Source organism: Castor canadensis, chromosome 11, assembly GCF_047511655.1.
Source record: "Castor canadensis chromosome 11, mCasCan1.hap1v2, whole genome shotgun sequence".
In the NCBI taxonomy this organism is placed as follows: domain Eukaryota; kingdom Metazoa; phylum Chordata; class Mammalia; order Rodentia; family Castoridae; genus Castor; species Castor canadensis.
The window spans coordinates 20790197-20806889 of record NC_133396.1 but is presented as its reverse complement, the minus strand read 5'-3'; the positions used below and the strand labels follow the sequence as shown (position 1 = coordinate 20806889).

Below are 16693 nucleotides of genomic sequence, written 5' to 3'. Positions count from 1 at the left end.
CATGAAGTCCTGAATTCAAACCCTAGTGGTGCCAAAAAAATTCCCTTTAGCAAGCCTGTAACCACAAAAAGAAATCGACTGCTAAAATTCCTCTTTAGCATCCTCAAGTAAGGTTTAAATTGTAATCTGTAAAGGTCCATCGGCAGGGAATTGGTTAAATACATATAGTACATCCATATGGTGGGAAACAAGGCAGTTCTACATGGAACAATCTGTAAGATATATTATTAACTAAGATATACTAATAACTGAAAAAAGTATCTGAATATACATACAGAAATTTTCTTTTACTTTTTGAGGTACTGGGGCTTGAACTCAGGGCCTACACCTTGAGCCACTTCACCAGCTCTTTTTTGTGATGGTTTTTTTTCCCGATAGGGTCTCCCAAACTATTTGCCTAGGCTGACTTTGAACCTTGATCTTCCTGAATTCGAGCCTCCTGAGTAGCTAGGATTATAGATGTGAGTCGCCGGCACCCGTAGCACTAAAGTTTTAGTTTTTGTTTGTTTTTCTTGGGTGGTGCTGGGGATAGAAATTTTCTATAGAAGATTCCACAAGAAAATAGTAACAATGGTTTTCTGGAAAGAAGTGAAATGAGTTACTGGCATGGGACTAGAAATAAAATTTCTTTTCACTGTATTTCTTTGTGTCCTATTTGTAATCTGTCACCTGTTAAAATTACCTAATCAATTTTAATTTTTATTTTATGGAGGTACTGGGGTATGAACTCAAGGCCTACTTGCTAGGTAGGCACCTTACCACTTGAGCCAATAATCAATTTTTTAAATGTAAGAACATTATGAAGGTCTAATAAGGCTCTCTACTGTCACCCACTCTTTTTTCTTAAAGTTATCCAATCCTCGATAGAAATATTAGCTATTTAAGAGGCCAAGATTGGGAGGATCCAGGTTTGAGGATAGTCAGGGCAAATAATTTGAGATCCACATCTCCAAAACAACAGAGCAAAATGGACTGGAGGTGTGGCTCAAGCAGTAGTGTACCTGCTTGGCAAGTGCAAAGCACTGAGTTCAAACTCCGGTCCCAAGCCCCCCCCCCGAAAAACTCCCCAATAGAAGGAACTTAAATTGCTATATTTTTCTTAAGTTCTTAAGTTGGCAATCTGTCAGTTCACGCAGATTTCACTCCACTTGAACCTTAAATGAGAAAGCCACTTGTTTCTGAGGAAACAGTTACTGAAGTGTTGGGGAGAGTATTTTATTCAATGTTTCTTAAAGCACTATGTCCAACACAGAGCTCTCCAGCTCTTTTATAGATTGGAGGACTCTCTGATTGGATTGATTTACACCTGGAGTCCTCACAAAATAGGTTTTCACTCTTCCTCATGATAATGGATGCCAGACTAGAAATGACCTTTTGCCCAGCCCATTATCCATCCAGCTGGGGAAACCCAAGCCTGGCTTCCTAAACAGGGAAAAGGTCTGCAGCGTTTGTTTCTGTGGGAAAGGGAGCTGCAGAGGCTCCAGGGACTCAGCGCCTGCATTGTGCTGAAGGCCAGATGTGAGAGCAGGGCAGCCTCTGTCTCCTAACCTCTGTGTGAATGTTTCTTTTTGGCCCTGCTGGGAACTGCCTGCTCCTTTGTACCTACCATGCTTCAGTTCATCCTCAGGCCAGCAGGCTCAAAAACTGCAACTATGGGGTGGCCAAGATTATCCAACTCCACAACCCGATGAAAGGTTCAGAGTGCTATGGTGGAAAGAATAAGGGAGTGGAAGTCCCCAGACACTCGGTTTAAGTGCCAATGCCAACATTAACCTACAAGTTACCTCTGGCAAGCCACCTGCCTTCTCTTGGCCCTCCTTTTCCTAGCTTTCAATTAAGGAGGTGGGAATCCATGGTTGCCCTGGTTGCTTGTGGGTCTGGAGAGGAGAAGAATGGACACATAGATCCTTCTCTCTGAGATTGTTGTCATCTAGACATCTTCGGGAGGGGGACACAGAAAGGTGATTTTAGAGAGATGAGTGAAAAACTTTCCTTTCTATCTCATTACCCAAATTATTTTGGTACTGGTGTTTGAACTCAGGGTTATGCACTTATTAGGCAGGCGCTCTACGGGTTGAGCCAGATCTCCAGCCCTTACTGCCCATCTTAATCCTACCCAGTTAGGACAATTCAAAGAGGAGCGTTAGAGGAGTTTGCAGACCCTCACAATTTCTGTGACTTTACCTTCACTCTTCTTCTACACACCACCCTTCAAATTTTTAGGATAATGGTTGCTAACTTTTTTTTTTTTCCGGTACTGGGGTTTGAACTCAGGCCCTACACCTTGAGCTAATCCACCAGCCCTTTTTCATGAGGAGTTTTTTTCGAGATAGGGTCTCGTGAACTATTTGCCCTAGCTGGCTTCAAACCGATTCTCCTGATCTCTGTCTCCTGAGCAGCTAAAATTACAGGCGTGAGCTACCGGCACCCAGCTAATGGTTGCTAACTTTGAGCAAGGGTGGGAAAGGGGCGTGAGAAGCCCCTTTGAAAAGATTATAGGGGCACAGGCAAATACAACATTTTGTCCATTTGCCATTCAGGATCTCACAGCGCTAGATCTTATAAAACTTAAGTAGGTTTGCAGTTGAGCCAAAAAAAAAAAAAAAAAAAGGAAAAGGAAAAGTAGAGCACACTCTGAGGACCTGATTCTTTTTCCAGCTTACATTCCTCCGCCCCAGTCCCGCTCCAGCCGCCTCCGCTGCCAGGGGGGCCCCAGTCTCCCGCTCCAACTATTCCAACCATCCTGGGCAGGGTGGGGCATTCCGCTCTTGGGTCCCCCCTTCGCTCTCCCTTCTCCACCCCCGCCCGAGTCGGTCTCCCCTTCTGCCCCGGTCCCTCCCTTTCTGGGGTGGGGCCAGCCAATGGGCTACGAGACTCCGAGTTTGGCCTGGGAGCCGGGCAGCGCACGGATCCCCTGCTCCACAGTTCTGGCCGCTGTTCCAGTGCGCACGGACGTGACTCCAGTTTCCTCCGCTCTCTACTCTCTGCTCTCCCTCCCTTTCCCCTTTCTCGCTCTTCCTTTTCTCCCGGTCTCTCGCTCCAGCTCCACCCGGCCGGCTCCACACGGCTCCGGGTAGCCATGGAGGACATCACGCTCCATATCGTCGAGCGTCCGTTTTCCGGGTTCCCCGATGCTGCCGAGGACCCGGAGCCCTCCCCGGTGGCGGCGCCAGCAACCGAGGAGCCGTCGGGGACCGGCTCTGAGGAGCTGATCAAGTCGGACCAGGTGAACGGCGTGCTGGTGCTGAGTCTTCTGGACAAAATCATCGGCGCCGTCGACCAGATCCAGCTGACCCAAGCCCAGCTGGAGGAGCGGCAGGCGGAGATGGAGGGCGCGGTGCAGAGCATCCAGGGTGAGCTGAGCAAGCTGGGGAAGGCCCACGCCACCACGAGTAACACCGTGAGCAAACTGCTGGAGAAGGTGCGCAAGGTCAGCGTCAACGTGAAGACCGTGCGCGGCAGCCTGGAGCGCCAGGCCGGTCAGATTAAGAAGCTGGAGGTCAACGAGGCCGAGCTGCTGCGGCGCCGCAACTTCAAAGTCATGATCTACCAGGTGAGCCGGCGGGGCGGACCGCGCCCTGAGTTCCCGCACCCCCCCTTCCCCGTACCCCCCTCTTCCCCGCCCCCCGCCCCCCCCCCCGCGTCCGTGGCCCTGGGCTTGAGGTGGAAAGACTTGCCCGCGGCGCGGCTCTCCCACTAGCCTGGTGGGAGCGGTCAAGAGATCCACCCTCCTTCCCGCGACCCTGGCTGGGGTGGGGCGTGGGGTGCGGCGGACTCTTGGGGAGCTCAGAGGGGCGCGCTCCGCACTCGCGCTTCCCTGCCCAGGCCCCTCCCTCTGTTCTCAAACTCCTGGTTGAACTATCAGCGGACAGGACTCCAGAAAGCTGCCCTTCGCAGACTTGGCTCTGTCAAACGTCTTCCTACTTGGGGGGAGTTTCTAGGGAATGTCGGGGGTTCCTGGTGGCCCGGGGGTCCCCTGTAAGTGGATACTAGCGGTGGAGCCCGGGCCTGGGGCCTCGGGCGTCGCGGGCCCGATATAGCCGGTGATTCAGGGCTCAGGAACGCACCCGCGGGGGCTGCGCCAGGCGTGGGAAGAGACCGCCATCCCCCCCACACCCGGTCCCGCGCCCCTTCATCAGCCTCCACCGCCCACTTCCATTCCCTTCTTGCGATCTGTCCTTGGCCTCCAGACACTTTCAAGTCCTTTGGGACACTCTAGTCCGCGGTGCGCGGGCGCCCTTGGCGGGTGGGACGGGAAGAGGTGGGCGGTCGAAGTGCAAAAAAGGGCTGGTGAGCGTGGGGGGGGTCGCGTGGTGTGGGCCCTGTGAATCACCCTGCATGCCTGTGGGAGCGGCGGCCCGGAGTCTGCGGGAGGAGGCTGACGCACCCCAGGCTCCAACCTGGAGACTCCTTGCTTCCTTTGCCCACCTCCCCATTCCTCCTACCTAGATACAAATGAAGTTTTGTATCATAAACCTCAAATAAAGCTGGGAATCTCAGTGTTGCAGCGCCTCTCCCCTCCCCTCCATAACGACATTGGCGGGAATGTACCCTGCTGCCAACTCCCTGCCACCTGGTTGTGTGTTGTTGATGCCTCCTACCCCAGGAGGGTAGGATCATAAGGGATGTAGGGGTTACTTTACACTCTCCCTTCCCCTTGTCTCCCTAACAAAAAGAAGAGGAAGGCTAGATTTCCCACAGCCGCTACCTTCCAGGGCCCCTGTTAGGGAGCTGTGGTTTCATTGCTTTGGGCCTGGGCAAGCTGGTTTTTAGTAACTGTCTGGGGTGAGGTGAGGTCTTGGCTTGGTCTCTCTAAGCGGAACTAAGAGAGATACAGATTGGAACAGGTGTTTGGGGAGAACAGAAACACTGAGATGGTGAGCTGTCACCTCTCTGAGGAAGTGGCAGTGGAACAGGGGTAGAAATCTCACTGCCCCACTTACTTTGGGAGTAACTTCTCCCACCACCAAACCCTTACTTAGCCTTTATAAAGCTTTGCTTCTTGGCGATGCACACCTGTGAAGGCCAGCCTGGGCTTCACAGCAAGACCTGTCCTGAAGGGGAAAAAATAAATAGATAAATAAAGCTCCAGTCCCTTCACTTCCCATTGACAGCCCTGCCTTGCAGAAAACGTTTACCCAGAGCTGTTTCCACTTAATCTCACTGCAGGATTGGGGGTGGAAGTGAGGTTTTTTTTTTTAGACCAGCCTCCCTGGCCATGGAGGGCATCAAGGAAATGGGAACAGGTAGAGGTCTAGGGCAGCAAACTAGCTCTATCTTTTCTCCAGAACCTACTGTCGTAGAGGGTTGCCATGAAGAGCTTGGATGGGTGATCTTCTCACTTTAAATGCCCTAGACTATGGAACCCGGGAAAGTTCTCAGCCTGGAGGTAAATCTCTCTTTGCCAAAGATGGAGACAAGGACAGGGAGGGAGAGATTTCTCTCCTGAGGCCAGTGGCATCCCTCTGGTCTGCCTTCACTAGCATTGGGCAGGGATCAGTGTCTGTATAGTGTGTGTGTTGCAGAGGAGCATTCCCACTGACAGGTGGCTTTGACTGCATCAGTGCTAAGCCAGGACCAGTGTGTGTGTGTGTGTGTGTGTGTAGGGGGAGGAGGGGTCCTAAGAGTTGAGGCAGAAAAAGTGGCTTAATTCTGGTGGGTATGGCTTAAGTGGTAGAGCACTTATTGTCTAGTATGCCTGAGGTCCTGGCTTCAATCCCCAGCACTGCAAAAAAGACAAAAAAAAAAAGGCTTAAGTTGAGCCCTAACCCACAGGGGAACTAAAGTATTTCCAAACCTAGGAAGAGCTTAGAGATTAAAAAAAAAAAAAGATTCCAGGGCTGGAGGAGTGGCTCAAGTGGTAGAGCGCCTGCCTAGCAAATGTGAGGCCCTAAGTTCAAGCCTTAGTACCACCAAAAAAAAGAAAAGAAAGAAAAATATTTCAGCCTGACACTGGTGGCTCACGCCTGTAATCCTAGCTAATCAGGAGGCAGAGATCAGGAGAATGGAGGTTCAAAGCCAGCCTGGGCAAATAGTTCAAGAGACCCCCATCTCGAAAAACCCATCACTAAAAGGTCTGGTAGAGTGGCTCAAGGTGTAGGCCTTTAGTTCAAACCCCAGTACTGGGGAAAAAAAATAAAAAAGAAAGAAAGAAAGAAAAAAAGATTCCTACAAGTGGGCTGTGGTTGTGGTCCCAGGTTGGGGAAGGAGGTGGAGCCTCCCTGCTGGTGGAAAGCAGAGTCTTCCTCCCAGGTCTGCAGAGCTCTAAGGCTTGAGAAGAAAAGAGTGAAAATAGCTGTGTGCCTGGCAGACCTAATAGGGAAGACTGGAGATGGCATTTATGGGAAAGTCAGGGTGAAGAGGCAGGATGCTTGAGTGACCAGGAGACCACAGGGAGAGAGATTTGGAGAAGGGGCTCTTGGGATAGTGTTAAGTTTTTAGAGGGGAGAAGGAAGGAAATGTTGTATTCCCCACTGCAGATGGGGAGGTGATGATGTGGCAATGTGGGGTAGTGGAGGGGAGGGTAGAGGAAGGCACCAAAGAGTAGGAAAGCCCCAGTTGTGGGATCAGGGTATCTGGGCACCCACACCCTATTCCTGGGGGTGGAGGGGAGGAGGGAGGGAATCACTTGTATCACAAAAGCTAGCAGTTTGGAATCCCATCCTATGTAGGCAATGGCTAGTGAACTAGAGAAATTCTACAAGTAACAGGAGTTGGTGGACTCAGGGCTGCTGGAGGGTCAGGCCAAATTGTGCACCTGGAGGCAGTTGCTCTTAAACACCTTTCAACTGGGCAGAGCTATGATTGTTATAGAGCCAAGTGTCCCAGGCAAGGATTTAGATATCTTTTTCTGTTGTTGTTATTTTGCCTACTGGGGTTTGAACTCAGGGCCTACTCCTTGAGCCACTCCACCAGTTTTTTTGAGATAGGGTCTTGTGAACCATCTGCCTCCTGAGCAGCTAGGATTACAGGCGTGAGCCACTAGAGCCCAGCGGATTTAGATATCTTCAGATACCTTAAGGGAGACAGAATAGACATAAATGTTTCTGGAATGGTTTTGATGAGGCAAAACTGGTGACCAGGACCTAAGACTCAACCAAGTGCTTTGGGGATAGGTCTGGAAAGCATTTAAGGGATTAGGTGGCTCGTGGCATTAAAAGGGAGGATAGCAGGGCTGGAATGAGGGCTTGCTGGTTTCTTCTCCCCAAATCCTAACCCAGCCTTTCACTCCTCCCTTCCTGGACTCCAGGTGAATCAGAAGAACCCTAAACCTTTGTCTAAAAATACTCTCAGTGCAGTGTTCGGGTCTTTTTCACCCTTTAAGCCTAGTGACCATGGAGAGTGCTTTCCTCAAGAAAGCTGAGTTTGGACTGTTTTTCTTGGTCAATGAGTCCAAAGCAGAAAGGGTATTTCTGAGACTGAAGGAAATCTTACTGCCTGCTCCTCCTTTCTTTTTTCTTTTTTAAAGTAAAATCTAGCTGGGTGCTAGTGGTTCATGCCTGTAATCCTAGCTACTCGGGAGGCAGAAATCAGGAGAATCACAGTTTGAGGCCAGTCCTGGCTAATGGTCCATGAGCCCCTATCTCAAAAATAACCAACACACAAAAAAGTACTGATGTAGTGATTCACATGGTAGAGTGCCTACCTAGCAAGTATGAGGCCCTGAGTTCAAACCCCAGTATTACTAAGTAGATAAAGAGAAAAAGAAAGATTCTGACTATTGTAAAGATCAAAATTGAAAAGGCAAAGCAATGGCATAGAGCAGGCAACTAACAGTGACAGCAGATGGAATATAATGGCCAAGCAACTTCAGAGGGGAGTGGTTTGTGCAATGTTTTGGAAACATACCATTGTGAATATTTCATCATCCTGTCATTACAGACCTTTTGAACTAGAAGATACCTTAAAGATAATTGACTTCATCTTCATTGTATAGCATTAGAAACTGGGGCCCAGAAAGGGGAATTTATTTGCATATTGTCACTCAAGTGTTTGGGGATCAAAACTGGGGCAAGAACTCAGATATATTCCTGTTTCTGCTGCACTCAGCACTACCACCCTGTCCCCCTGATCTAGGCCCTGAAACAGAAATTGGGGTGGAGCTGACCCTAACCCAGACTCCTTCATTCTCTGAGGGACACAGTTGCACAAGCCTGGCACTGGAGGTGGCTGTGTGTGTGTGTGTGTGTGTGTGTGTGTGTGTGCAGGCACATGCACTCTGTGTTGGCTACAAGTGACCAACATTGGTGGCGATTAGCCACTCAAACTCAAACTCATGAGTGCTAAAGTACAAGCAATGTGTGGTCACCCAACCCAGTGACAGTGTGAGGGGAGAGGTACAGTGCATAAAGATTGAGCTCCTTGCTGGCCATGGGTGTCCCCTGGCATGTACTCTGCATAGGAGAGGGCCATTTTGGTTCCCTCTCTCTTCAGCCTCCCTGCCACTCCCACCTCCTCCCTGTATCCTACAAAGCAGGTCAGAACCTGCTGCTTTGGGTTTTTGTGACTATGCAGGCCTTACTGAACAGTGCTGTTGTCTGAATCTGGTTGTGCTCCCAACTGTCCCTTTCTTGACTTCTTGCCCAAAGCAAGAGTGTCAGCTCAGTCCAGGAGGAGGGAGAGTTGGAAGCTGCCACTGGGTGCCCTGACATAGGCCCACCTGTTGTAAAAATAGCTTGGTTTTAGATCCTGATTTCTCTGTGCCTTTTAGTGTATGATATTCCAAGCCCTGGGTGGCAAGTGAGGCAGGAGGTGGGGACATGGCCAAAGAGAACTAGCTTGGATGTCCCTCTTCCATGCCTGTCCCCCTCTTTATCTGGGCTGGCATCTGGTGCCCACCTTGCCTCTGGGAAAATGAGAAACAGAAATGTGTGCCTTTGCTGGCGGAGCAGCTCAAATGGTAGAGTGCCTGCCTAGCAAGTGTGAGGCCCTGAGTTCAAACCCCAGCACTGCCAAAAAAAAAAAAAAAAGTGTGCCTTCTCTTTTACGCATCTAAGCCTGTCCTTAGAGTCCCACAACTGGTCCCTTAGAAAACATCTCCACACCCAGTAGTCATGGCCATCCCATCCCAGTGGCTCAGTAAGGGAAGGTGGAAGCCCAAGGATGGTACTAGAGAAGATTCGAAAGGGAGGGATGGAGGAGGAGGTTCTGTTTAAGCTGTGTTTATTAATTCATGCTCTTGGGTTTGTCCTATCCCTTTCAGCCCCAGGGCTGTCTAGATGAAGCATTTCAAATGTGGTTTCTTTCTACTCTAACACATTGTATGCCTTCTCCCTACTCACCAGCTCAAACTTTGCATGCCACAGAGATCTCTTTCTCTCAACTCTACCATATCCATCCAAAGTTCCATTTAAACCCCTTTTCCTCATCTTAGCCCCAGAAGAAGCTGAATGCACCCTCTGAGCGGGCCACACCCAAGATCGTGCCTTTTGACCTTCTGCCTGACACTGAGCCCTTTGACCTGAAGCCTGAGACAGTGCCTGAGCTCCCAGCCTTTGAGCAGACACCTAGAACGCTGCCCTATTACCCAGAGCCTGGGCCCCGGCCCACCCCAGAGCTGCTGAAAACCAGTGGGGGCATCTAGGAATTCCTAGTCCCCTGGGGCTAGTGGCATGGGGTGTCACTCCAGACCACTATCAGCATCAGTTTACTGCTGATGGTGGTCAGTGCCAGGATGGTGGCTTCTTCCAAGCCATGCCCTCTGTGAGCAACTGATGGGCATCAGAAAAACCCTTGTGTTATGCAGAGTTTAGGTGCATGTGGTGTGTACAATGGGGTGGGAGGTAAAGGGAAGGCCTCTCCTCTTTCTTGGTCCCTCCCCATGCTGGGGATTGAACCCAGGGCCTCATGCATGGTAGGCAAGCTCTCTACCACAGAGCTATACCCCCAGCCCTTGGTTTCTGTTTTAATAGTGGAGCTTCCAGCACCAGCCTTGAGCTGCACCCAAAGGCTGCCCTGCATGAAGCTGCATAAAACTGGGCATGGCTTCTGACTTTTTCTTCCCTTCCGCCGCCAGGGACAGGCCCATTTGGCTCAAAGCCTCTTTGGAGGGGGCCCTCATGAGGCCCAGGCCTGGGGACTGTTCTCTGCTCTTTCCACCCCCTCCCTGTAGCTGAGGAAAACATTTACACTTATTTTTTCCAGTTTTTTTAGAAAATGTTTTGCAAAAAGATCCCTTATGTTTGCCAGATCCTGCCCTGGGCGGGGCACTCAGAAGCTGCCAGCTCCAAGAGGACGGAAGGGAAGACATTTTAACTGGCTCTGGCTTGGATCCTCTGCCTCTCTATAGCAAAAAGTTTCTCAACCCTTTTTTTTTTTGGCAGTACTGGGGTTTGAACTCGGCCTTGCACTTGCTAGACAGGTGCTCTACCACTTGGATGAGTCTAATAGTCCATCAACTTTTTTTTTTTTTTTTTTATGATCATCCCAGTAAGGAGCATTTTTAGATACTTCCTAATTGTCTGGCCCACAAAATTTTAGTACTATAGTTATACTGTCTGTTTATATATGGTGGCTTTTTGGAACACCACAAGTGATTATAATAGCTAAGTCTTCCCTACCCTCTAAGAATCAGTTTTCACCCCCTTGGACAATATCACGCTTGCCAAGAAGGGTCCTTCCTTCTACAGAAGAACCTTCTGCCTCTGATGTCTCTTTTCCTTGTCTGGACAATCTGAAGTGGAAGTCCTGAGTTTTAGGATTCCCCTTTATTTCTCTTATTCTGCAGGGGTTCCCTAACACTCTCTAAGAAGGTCCTGGGTCTCTGAATTACCTCTCCAGTGTCTTCTCCAGTAGTACTTGGAGATAGAACTGGTTAGCATTTCGTTAAGAGAGGCTCCTACCCAGACCCCTGTGACACTTGTCTCTTCTCACTGACAAACGTGAAAGGCCCGGCCACGGGCCAGGTACATAACAGGTGCTCAATCAAATTATAACCATATAAAGACCTCCCTAAGTCTGAAGAGCTTAATTTTCTACAGCAGGGTTGGGAGGGAGAGTGAAAGAGACAGGAGCCTCCCTGGACCTCCTCTAAATCCATCCTGGACTTGTGCCTTCCTGGTTTGGGGAGCTGTGTGTGCTTGCCAGGGGAAGGGGTGGGGGAAGCTGTGTATGCTTTTGTTCGGACCTGATCATTAAAGGTAACTCTGGAAACCAAGTCCATTGGGAGTGGTGGTTTTGTTTAATTAAAAACGGAAAAACAGAACAACTAGAGCCCTTCCTTCTTGCACCCCCTGAGGCCCCTCCATTGGCTCAGGAGCTCTGCTAGGGAAGTAGGGGTGGGACAAAGGTGCCTGGCCTGTGTGCCCAGGGCTGGGGGAGGTGCTTTTGGATTGCGTTGATGGCTGTTGTAGCAACAGGCAGACTGGGTGGGCCCAAGACAGCACTCTAAGGCTGTGAGTCATGGGGGAATCCTGGCTTAAAAAGTGGGGGGAGGAGGGAAGAAATCCATTAATGTAGGGGAAAAGCTAATGGTGATATGCTCTCTCTAGAGCCAGCCTATGGGACGCTGCCAGGCATTCAGGTCAAGTTCCACCAAAAAGGCAGCTCCTCTGGTGAAAGCCTACAATGAATGGGCTATATCTCCCAGGTACATTTCTGGTGTGAGGAGACTCCTCCAAATCCTCCAAGTCCCCTCACTGGGACTGCACTCCGATACTGTACTTTGAGACCTTTCACTGGGCACTGGGAAGAAAGGATGGTCATGAGAAACCTGCAGCTCTCTCCTCAGCCCTGTTTTCCATGCTCAGTTGGCAAAGACTTTATCTAGAAAGCAAGAGACCATGAAAACCAGCCAGCTCAGCCTTTAGGGGTTGGGGTGGAGCAGGGAGGAGAATCAGAGATGCTGGGGGTGGGGCAGGGAGACAATGTGGATTTGTTCTCCAGCAGCTGGGACTGTTTCCTGACTATTCCCTGCAGTCACCCTTAATCCCTTCCTAGCCCATCCGTGTTGTCTGAGCTTAGTGAAAGGTGGGGCTCCTCCCCCCTCACACTCATACTCTTTGGTGGGACATGGGTGAGCTTTTAGTCTGGGAGACTGAAGGAGAGATCAGAGTTGATTTTTTTTTTTTTTTTTATCCTGGGGCTGTAGGTAGATTCTGAGTGAAGATCAATGCACAGGCAGCACAGTTTCATCCAGAGGAGTCCTAAAATGGTGTGTCAAGTCCTGATGTAAAATGTAGAGGCCTGATGTAAGTCTCCAGTAACAGGCAGGGAGAGGATGACTGCAGAAAACCCAAAGGATACAGCTGAAATCAGAGGGACTGCTGAGAGGGGTCAGGACCTTCCTACACTTGGAATAACAACAACAAAGCATACCCTCAGTGCCTTGGTGAATAAGAGGCAGAGGGATGGGCACATGCTCCAGGATGTCCTTGATAGCATTAAGCTACCTGTGTCAGATAGAGACTACAAATCCCATCATGCCCTATGCCTAGGTCACCTTGCCTGCTGGGAGGTGTAGTAGGGTAATACAGAGTTGGAGCTGGCTTGGTGCCAAACAGAGCTGGTGCCCAGTTGGGAGAAGAGGTGAAGCCAGCACTCGCTCTTTGTTCCTGCTAATGCTATTGACAGGGAGGGAAGGAAGTTGGGAGGAGGTGTTCCTAGCTTTCAGTGTAAACCAGGAAACTCTGGGGGGATGTTTATGGGAGGGAAAAGGAAGAGGTTGGGGGTGGGGCAGGAATTTCTGTAGCAGGTGGTGCAGAGATTCCATGTAGCCTATGTATAGATGTGTGTGTGTGTGTGAGAGAGAGAGAGAGAGAGGAGAGAGAGAGAGACGTTAAGAGGGATCAGTTCCTATTGCCTCATTTTCTCAGGAGATGGGATTTTCTTACAATTCTAGGAAATAATTTTCAGAAAGTTCTTTGGAAAAACTACTGCCTCTCATTCTTTGGTTTGAAGTACCTAAAGAGAGTCTGGGCCAAATAGGAGCTCCTTTTTATGTTCTGGATCAGGCCCCTTTCCCTCTCTGTGCTCAGCCTCCTCTGCTCTTTGGTGGTGGTGGTGGTGGTGGTGGTGGTGTGTGTGTGTATGTGTGTGGTGGGAGAGTAATTCTGAGATGGTGAAATGTTGATCCAAAGTAAGGATCTTGGAAAATCTCCCCAGAATGAAAACAGCAGTGGTGTTAGGTCCTCCTAGGGGAAGAGGGAAAAGCAAAGAGCTGGCTCTGTGCTCTCTAGGAGCATGGGTCAAACTACTCCAGGCCCCCCAGTCGTGGGGAACAAAGCAAGAATAGAGAAGTAATCCCTCCCTGTCTTCTATTCCAAGACAGGGAAGTCAGAACCAGAAGAAATGTTCAGGCCAGGCACTGGTGGTTCACGCCTGTAATCTTAGTTACTCAGGAGGTAGAGATCAGGAAGATTGTGGTTCAAAGCCAGCTGGGGCAAATAGTTCAAGAGATCCTATATTAAAAAAAACTCATCACAAAGAAGGACTACTCTTTCCTCCATTCATTTCTACATGGGAGAGGGGGGATGACCACTGGTGGAGTGGAACAGTATAATATGGAGTAAATGTGTGTGTGTGTATGAGGGGAGGGGATGGTGGTGAGACATGGGCCAAGCTCTCCTTTCCCAAAGCTGGTTCTGAGATGGCTCCAGTAGCTGGAAAATGCACTCTCTTAGGCCCGGTGCTGGTGGCTTACGTCTGTCATCCTAGCTTCTCAGGAGGCAGAGATCAGGAGGATCGAGGTTCAAAGCCAGCCCAGGCAAATAGTTCAAGATAATCTATCTTGAAATTATCCATCACAAAAAAAGGGCGGGTGGAGTGGCTCAAGGTGTAGGTCCTGAGTTCAAGCCCCAGTACTGCAAAGAAAAGAAAAGAAAAGAAAATGCACTCACTTTACCTTCAAGCTACCCTACTTGCGGTTCCCCTGAAATTGGCAGTGAGCTCATCCCCAAACTCCTCATTAACTCTTCAAACCCGCTTTTACTTTTTGGCCTGGCTGGGGCAGTGTGTGATTTAGGGCACCAGAGGGCGCTCTGCCATTTCCAAAGTCAAGCTGAGTCTCCTGAAATCACAGTGGTTTAATGTAATCACTAATCATAGAGTGCGAGGGTTGGAGGACCCTAGGGATAAGTTAGCCAAGTGTAATCATAATACAATTTTCCAGCCGAGGCTTCCTTTCCTCCTCGTGCTGTCTGTATAGTGACCATTCAACTCACATGTATGGAGTGCCCACGATGTGCACAGCTCTGTGCCGAAATAATCAGTCTAATTTCACCAGTACCACACAGGTCCCTCTCCAGGATCGCTCCCACCCCACCTCGGGTTCTCCCATCGTCCCTCCCCAGCGTTCTTTTGGCCGGCTCTCTCGGCCTCTTCTCATCTCGCTGTACTTTCTCCTTAGGATGAAGTGAAGCTGCCTGCTAAATTGAGCGTCAGCAAGTCGCTGAAAGAGTCAGAGGCGCTGCCAGAGAAGGAAGGTGACGAGCTGGGCGAGGGCGAGCGGCCCGAAGAGGACGCAGCTGTGCTCGAGCTCTCCTCTGATGAGGCTGTGGAGGTGGAGGAGGTCATCGAAGAGTCCCGCGCCGAGCGCATCAAGCGCAGCGGGCTGCGGCGCGTGGATGACTTCAAGAAGGCCTTCTCCAAGGAGAAGATGGAGAAGACCAAGGTACGCACCCGTGAGAACCTGGAGAAGACCCGTCTCAAGACCAAGGAGAATCTGGAGAAGACGCGGCACACGCTGGAGAAGCGCATGAACAAGCTGGGCACACGCCTGGTCCCCGCTGAGCGGCGTGAGAAGCTCAAGACCTCACGCGACAAGCTGCGTAAGTCGTTCACGCCCGACCACGTGGTGTACGCCCGCTCCAAGACCGCAGTGTACAAGGTGCCACCCTTCACCTTCCACGTCAAGAAGATCCGCGAGGGTGAGGTAGAGGTGCTGAAGGCCACCGAGATGGTGGAGGTGGGTCCTGAGGAGGAGGAGGGCGGTGCAGAGCGTGGCGAGGCCTCCGACCTGCTGCGCGGGAGCAGCCCCGATGTGCACACGCTGCTGGAGATCACCGAAGAGTCGGACGCCGTGCTGGTGGACAAGAGCGACAGCGACTGAGCAGGATCCGCAGGGCCCTGTCACTCCCAGCCCCTAAGCCACCAATCTTCTTTCCCTTTCAAACTTTCTCTTTCGCACTCTTCTCAGCCCCAACCTGGCTGAGTTTTGTTTTTTTTTTAAATTGAAAGCACCTCCCCTGCAAATCACAACGGTTAATCCCAGGGCAGGCGGCCCCCACCGTGGACAGCCTCAGTTTGGACATAGTCTGGGTAGGGATGGTTACCCAAGCCAGTGATCCTAGAGGAAGTTACTTGGTTGGGCCCCGTGAGGGACTGCCTACCCCTCAGCCTCCCCGCCACACCCTCCCACCCAGCTGTGTCATTCCTGCTCACTGAGCTCTTCTTCACCCCTGGAGGCTCTGAAGCCAGAATTATTGTCAGTGGAAGGAGTAAATCCTAAACAGGATCCTTACCCTCACTGGAGGTCTCCTACTAAAAGACTTGAGGGTCTTTGGAGAAAACTTGAGGCAAATTGGGAGAGGCAGAGTGAACCTTGACCCTGGATGAGGATCCGGCACAGTTCTGTCTGCAAAGGGTCCCAACCAGGAAGGCTGGAGGCCAGCGGAGCCTGAGGAATGAGGGGAGGGGTAGAAACACACGGTAGAGGAGGGGCACTTTTTCATATCTATTTGTCTGCACACAGGAGCCCGTGGCTATGGCTTATGGGAAGGAGAATGGGAAAATAAGAAAGGGTGGAAATGGGTGAAGAGAGGATTAGCAGCACAAGGATACACAGGACAAGAATCCGATATAACTGGGGTCCCAGGACAGCAGGGCCATTTTCAAGACAAGGAGAGAGGGCAGCATGAGAAAGCGATGATGCAAAGAGGAGGGAGAGATAAGCCTCACTGGATCCTTTATTTGGGGTCTGGGTGCTGTCCTCAGGGAAAATCTAGTTCCCCAAGTTCAGGAAATTAAAGATTCCCAGAAGGGGGCAGCAGCAGACTGTGGAGAGCTGGAAGTTAGGAGGGAAGCCGGCTGGAAAGAGCAGGGAGCAAACAGCCAGGCCCTGAGCAGACAGTTGGAGGGAAAGTGGGGAAGCAGGACAGGGTAGAGCAGCCAGGCTCCTCCTGGCAGCTTCTACTTCAGATTCTTCCCTAGGGCTAGTATCTAAACACTATAGAACTTGCCCACACCTCTCTGGGTTTCTTGTCTTTGGGGAAGCCCTTCCTGAAACTTAGGGGGTACAGGGGGCACTGCAGTTTGAGGCTTGATTTCTGTAGTCTACTGACCAGGTTCACCTGTTCCTCCTCATTAAAGGCTGTCAGAAGTAAGGACAACCCTCTACCCATGTCACACCCCAAAGGATGGCTGGAGGCTTCACCCTTCTCCACCTCATCTTCCTTGCTCTGCCTTTTTTTTTAAAGAATCGCAGCTAATTGTTTTAAGGGGGTGGGAGGGATCCTAGGGACACAAACCTTTTATACTTTTTTTTTTTTCTTTTCCTTTTCTTGGTTCCCTTTTCTGACGGGTTAGATACAAGTCAGCTGAGGGAGGATGAGGATTGTGGGACGAGGTCCCTTGGTGCTGAGGGGCTGAAGGGGCCTGAGTTGTTGGCAGATGCAGTTTCCTGTGGGCTCTGAGGAGCCCCTCATATTGCTGTGTCCTGGTGAGCAGCCTGACCAATAAACCTGCTTTTCTAAAAGGA

The 16693-nt window shown here is 50.5% G+C and overlaps 1 protein-coding gene across 2 annotated transcripts; it reads left to right on the top strand.

Moving 5' to 3' along the window:
- The first annotated feature begins 2860 nt into the window (after positions 1-2860).
- Cavin1 (caveolae associated protein 1) lies at positions 2861-16693 on the top strand. 2 transcript variants are annotated; one of them, XM_074045760.1, is made up of 2 exons: positions 2861-3553; positions 9374-11155. In XM_074045760.1, the coding sequence occupies exons 1-2, from the start codon at positions 3080-3082 to the stop codon at positions 9581-9583; spliced, it is 684 nt and encodes a 227-aa protein (XP_073901861.1). In that variant the 5' UTR covers positions 2861-3079; the 3' UTR covers positions 9584-11155. The 2 variants fall into 2 exon arrangements, with proteins under 2 accessions (XP_073901861.1, XP_020020746.1); XM_020165157.2 differs by lacking the exon at positions 9374-11155 and adding an exon at positions 14345-16693 and having other exon boundaries at positions 2868-3553.

Excerpts from the sequence above, each read along its gene's own strand:
- Cavin1 (XM_020165157.2), top strand. The coding sequence starts at position 3,080 with ATGGAGGACATCACGCTCCATATCGTCGAGCGTCCGTTTTCCGGGTTC. Across the intron at positions 3,554-14,344 it reads TCAAAGTCATGATCTACCAG|GATGAAGTGAAGCTGCCTGC; the intron begins GTGAGCCGGCGG and ends CTTTCTCCTTAG.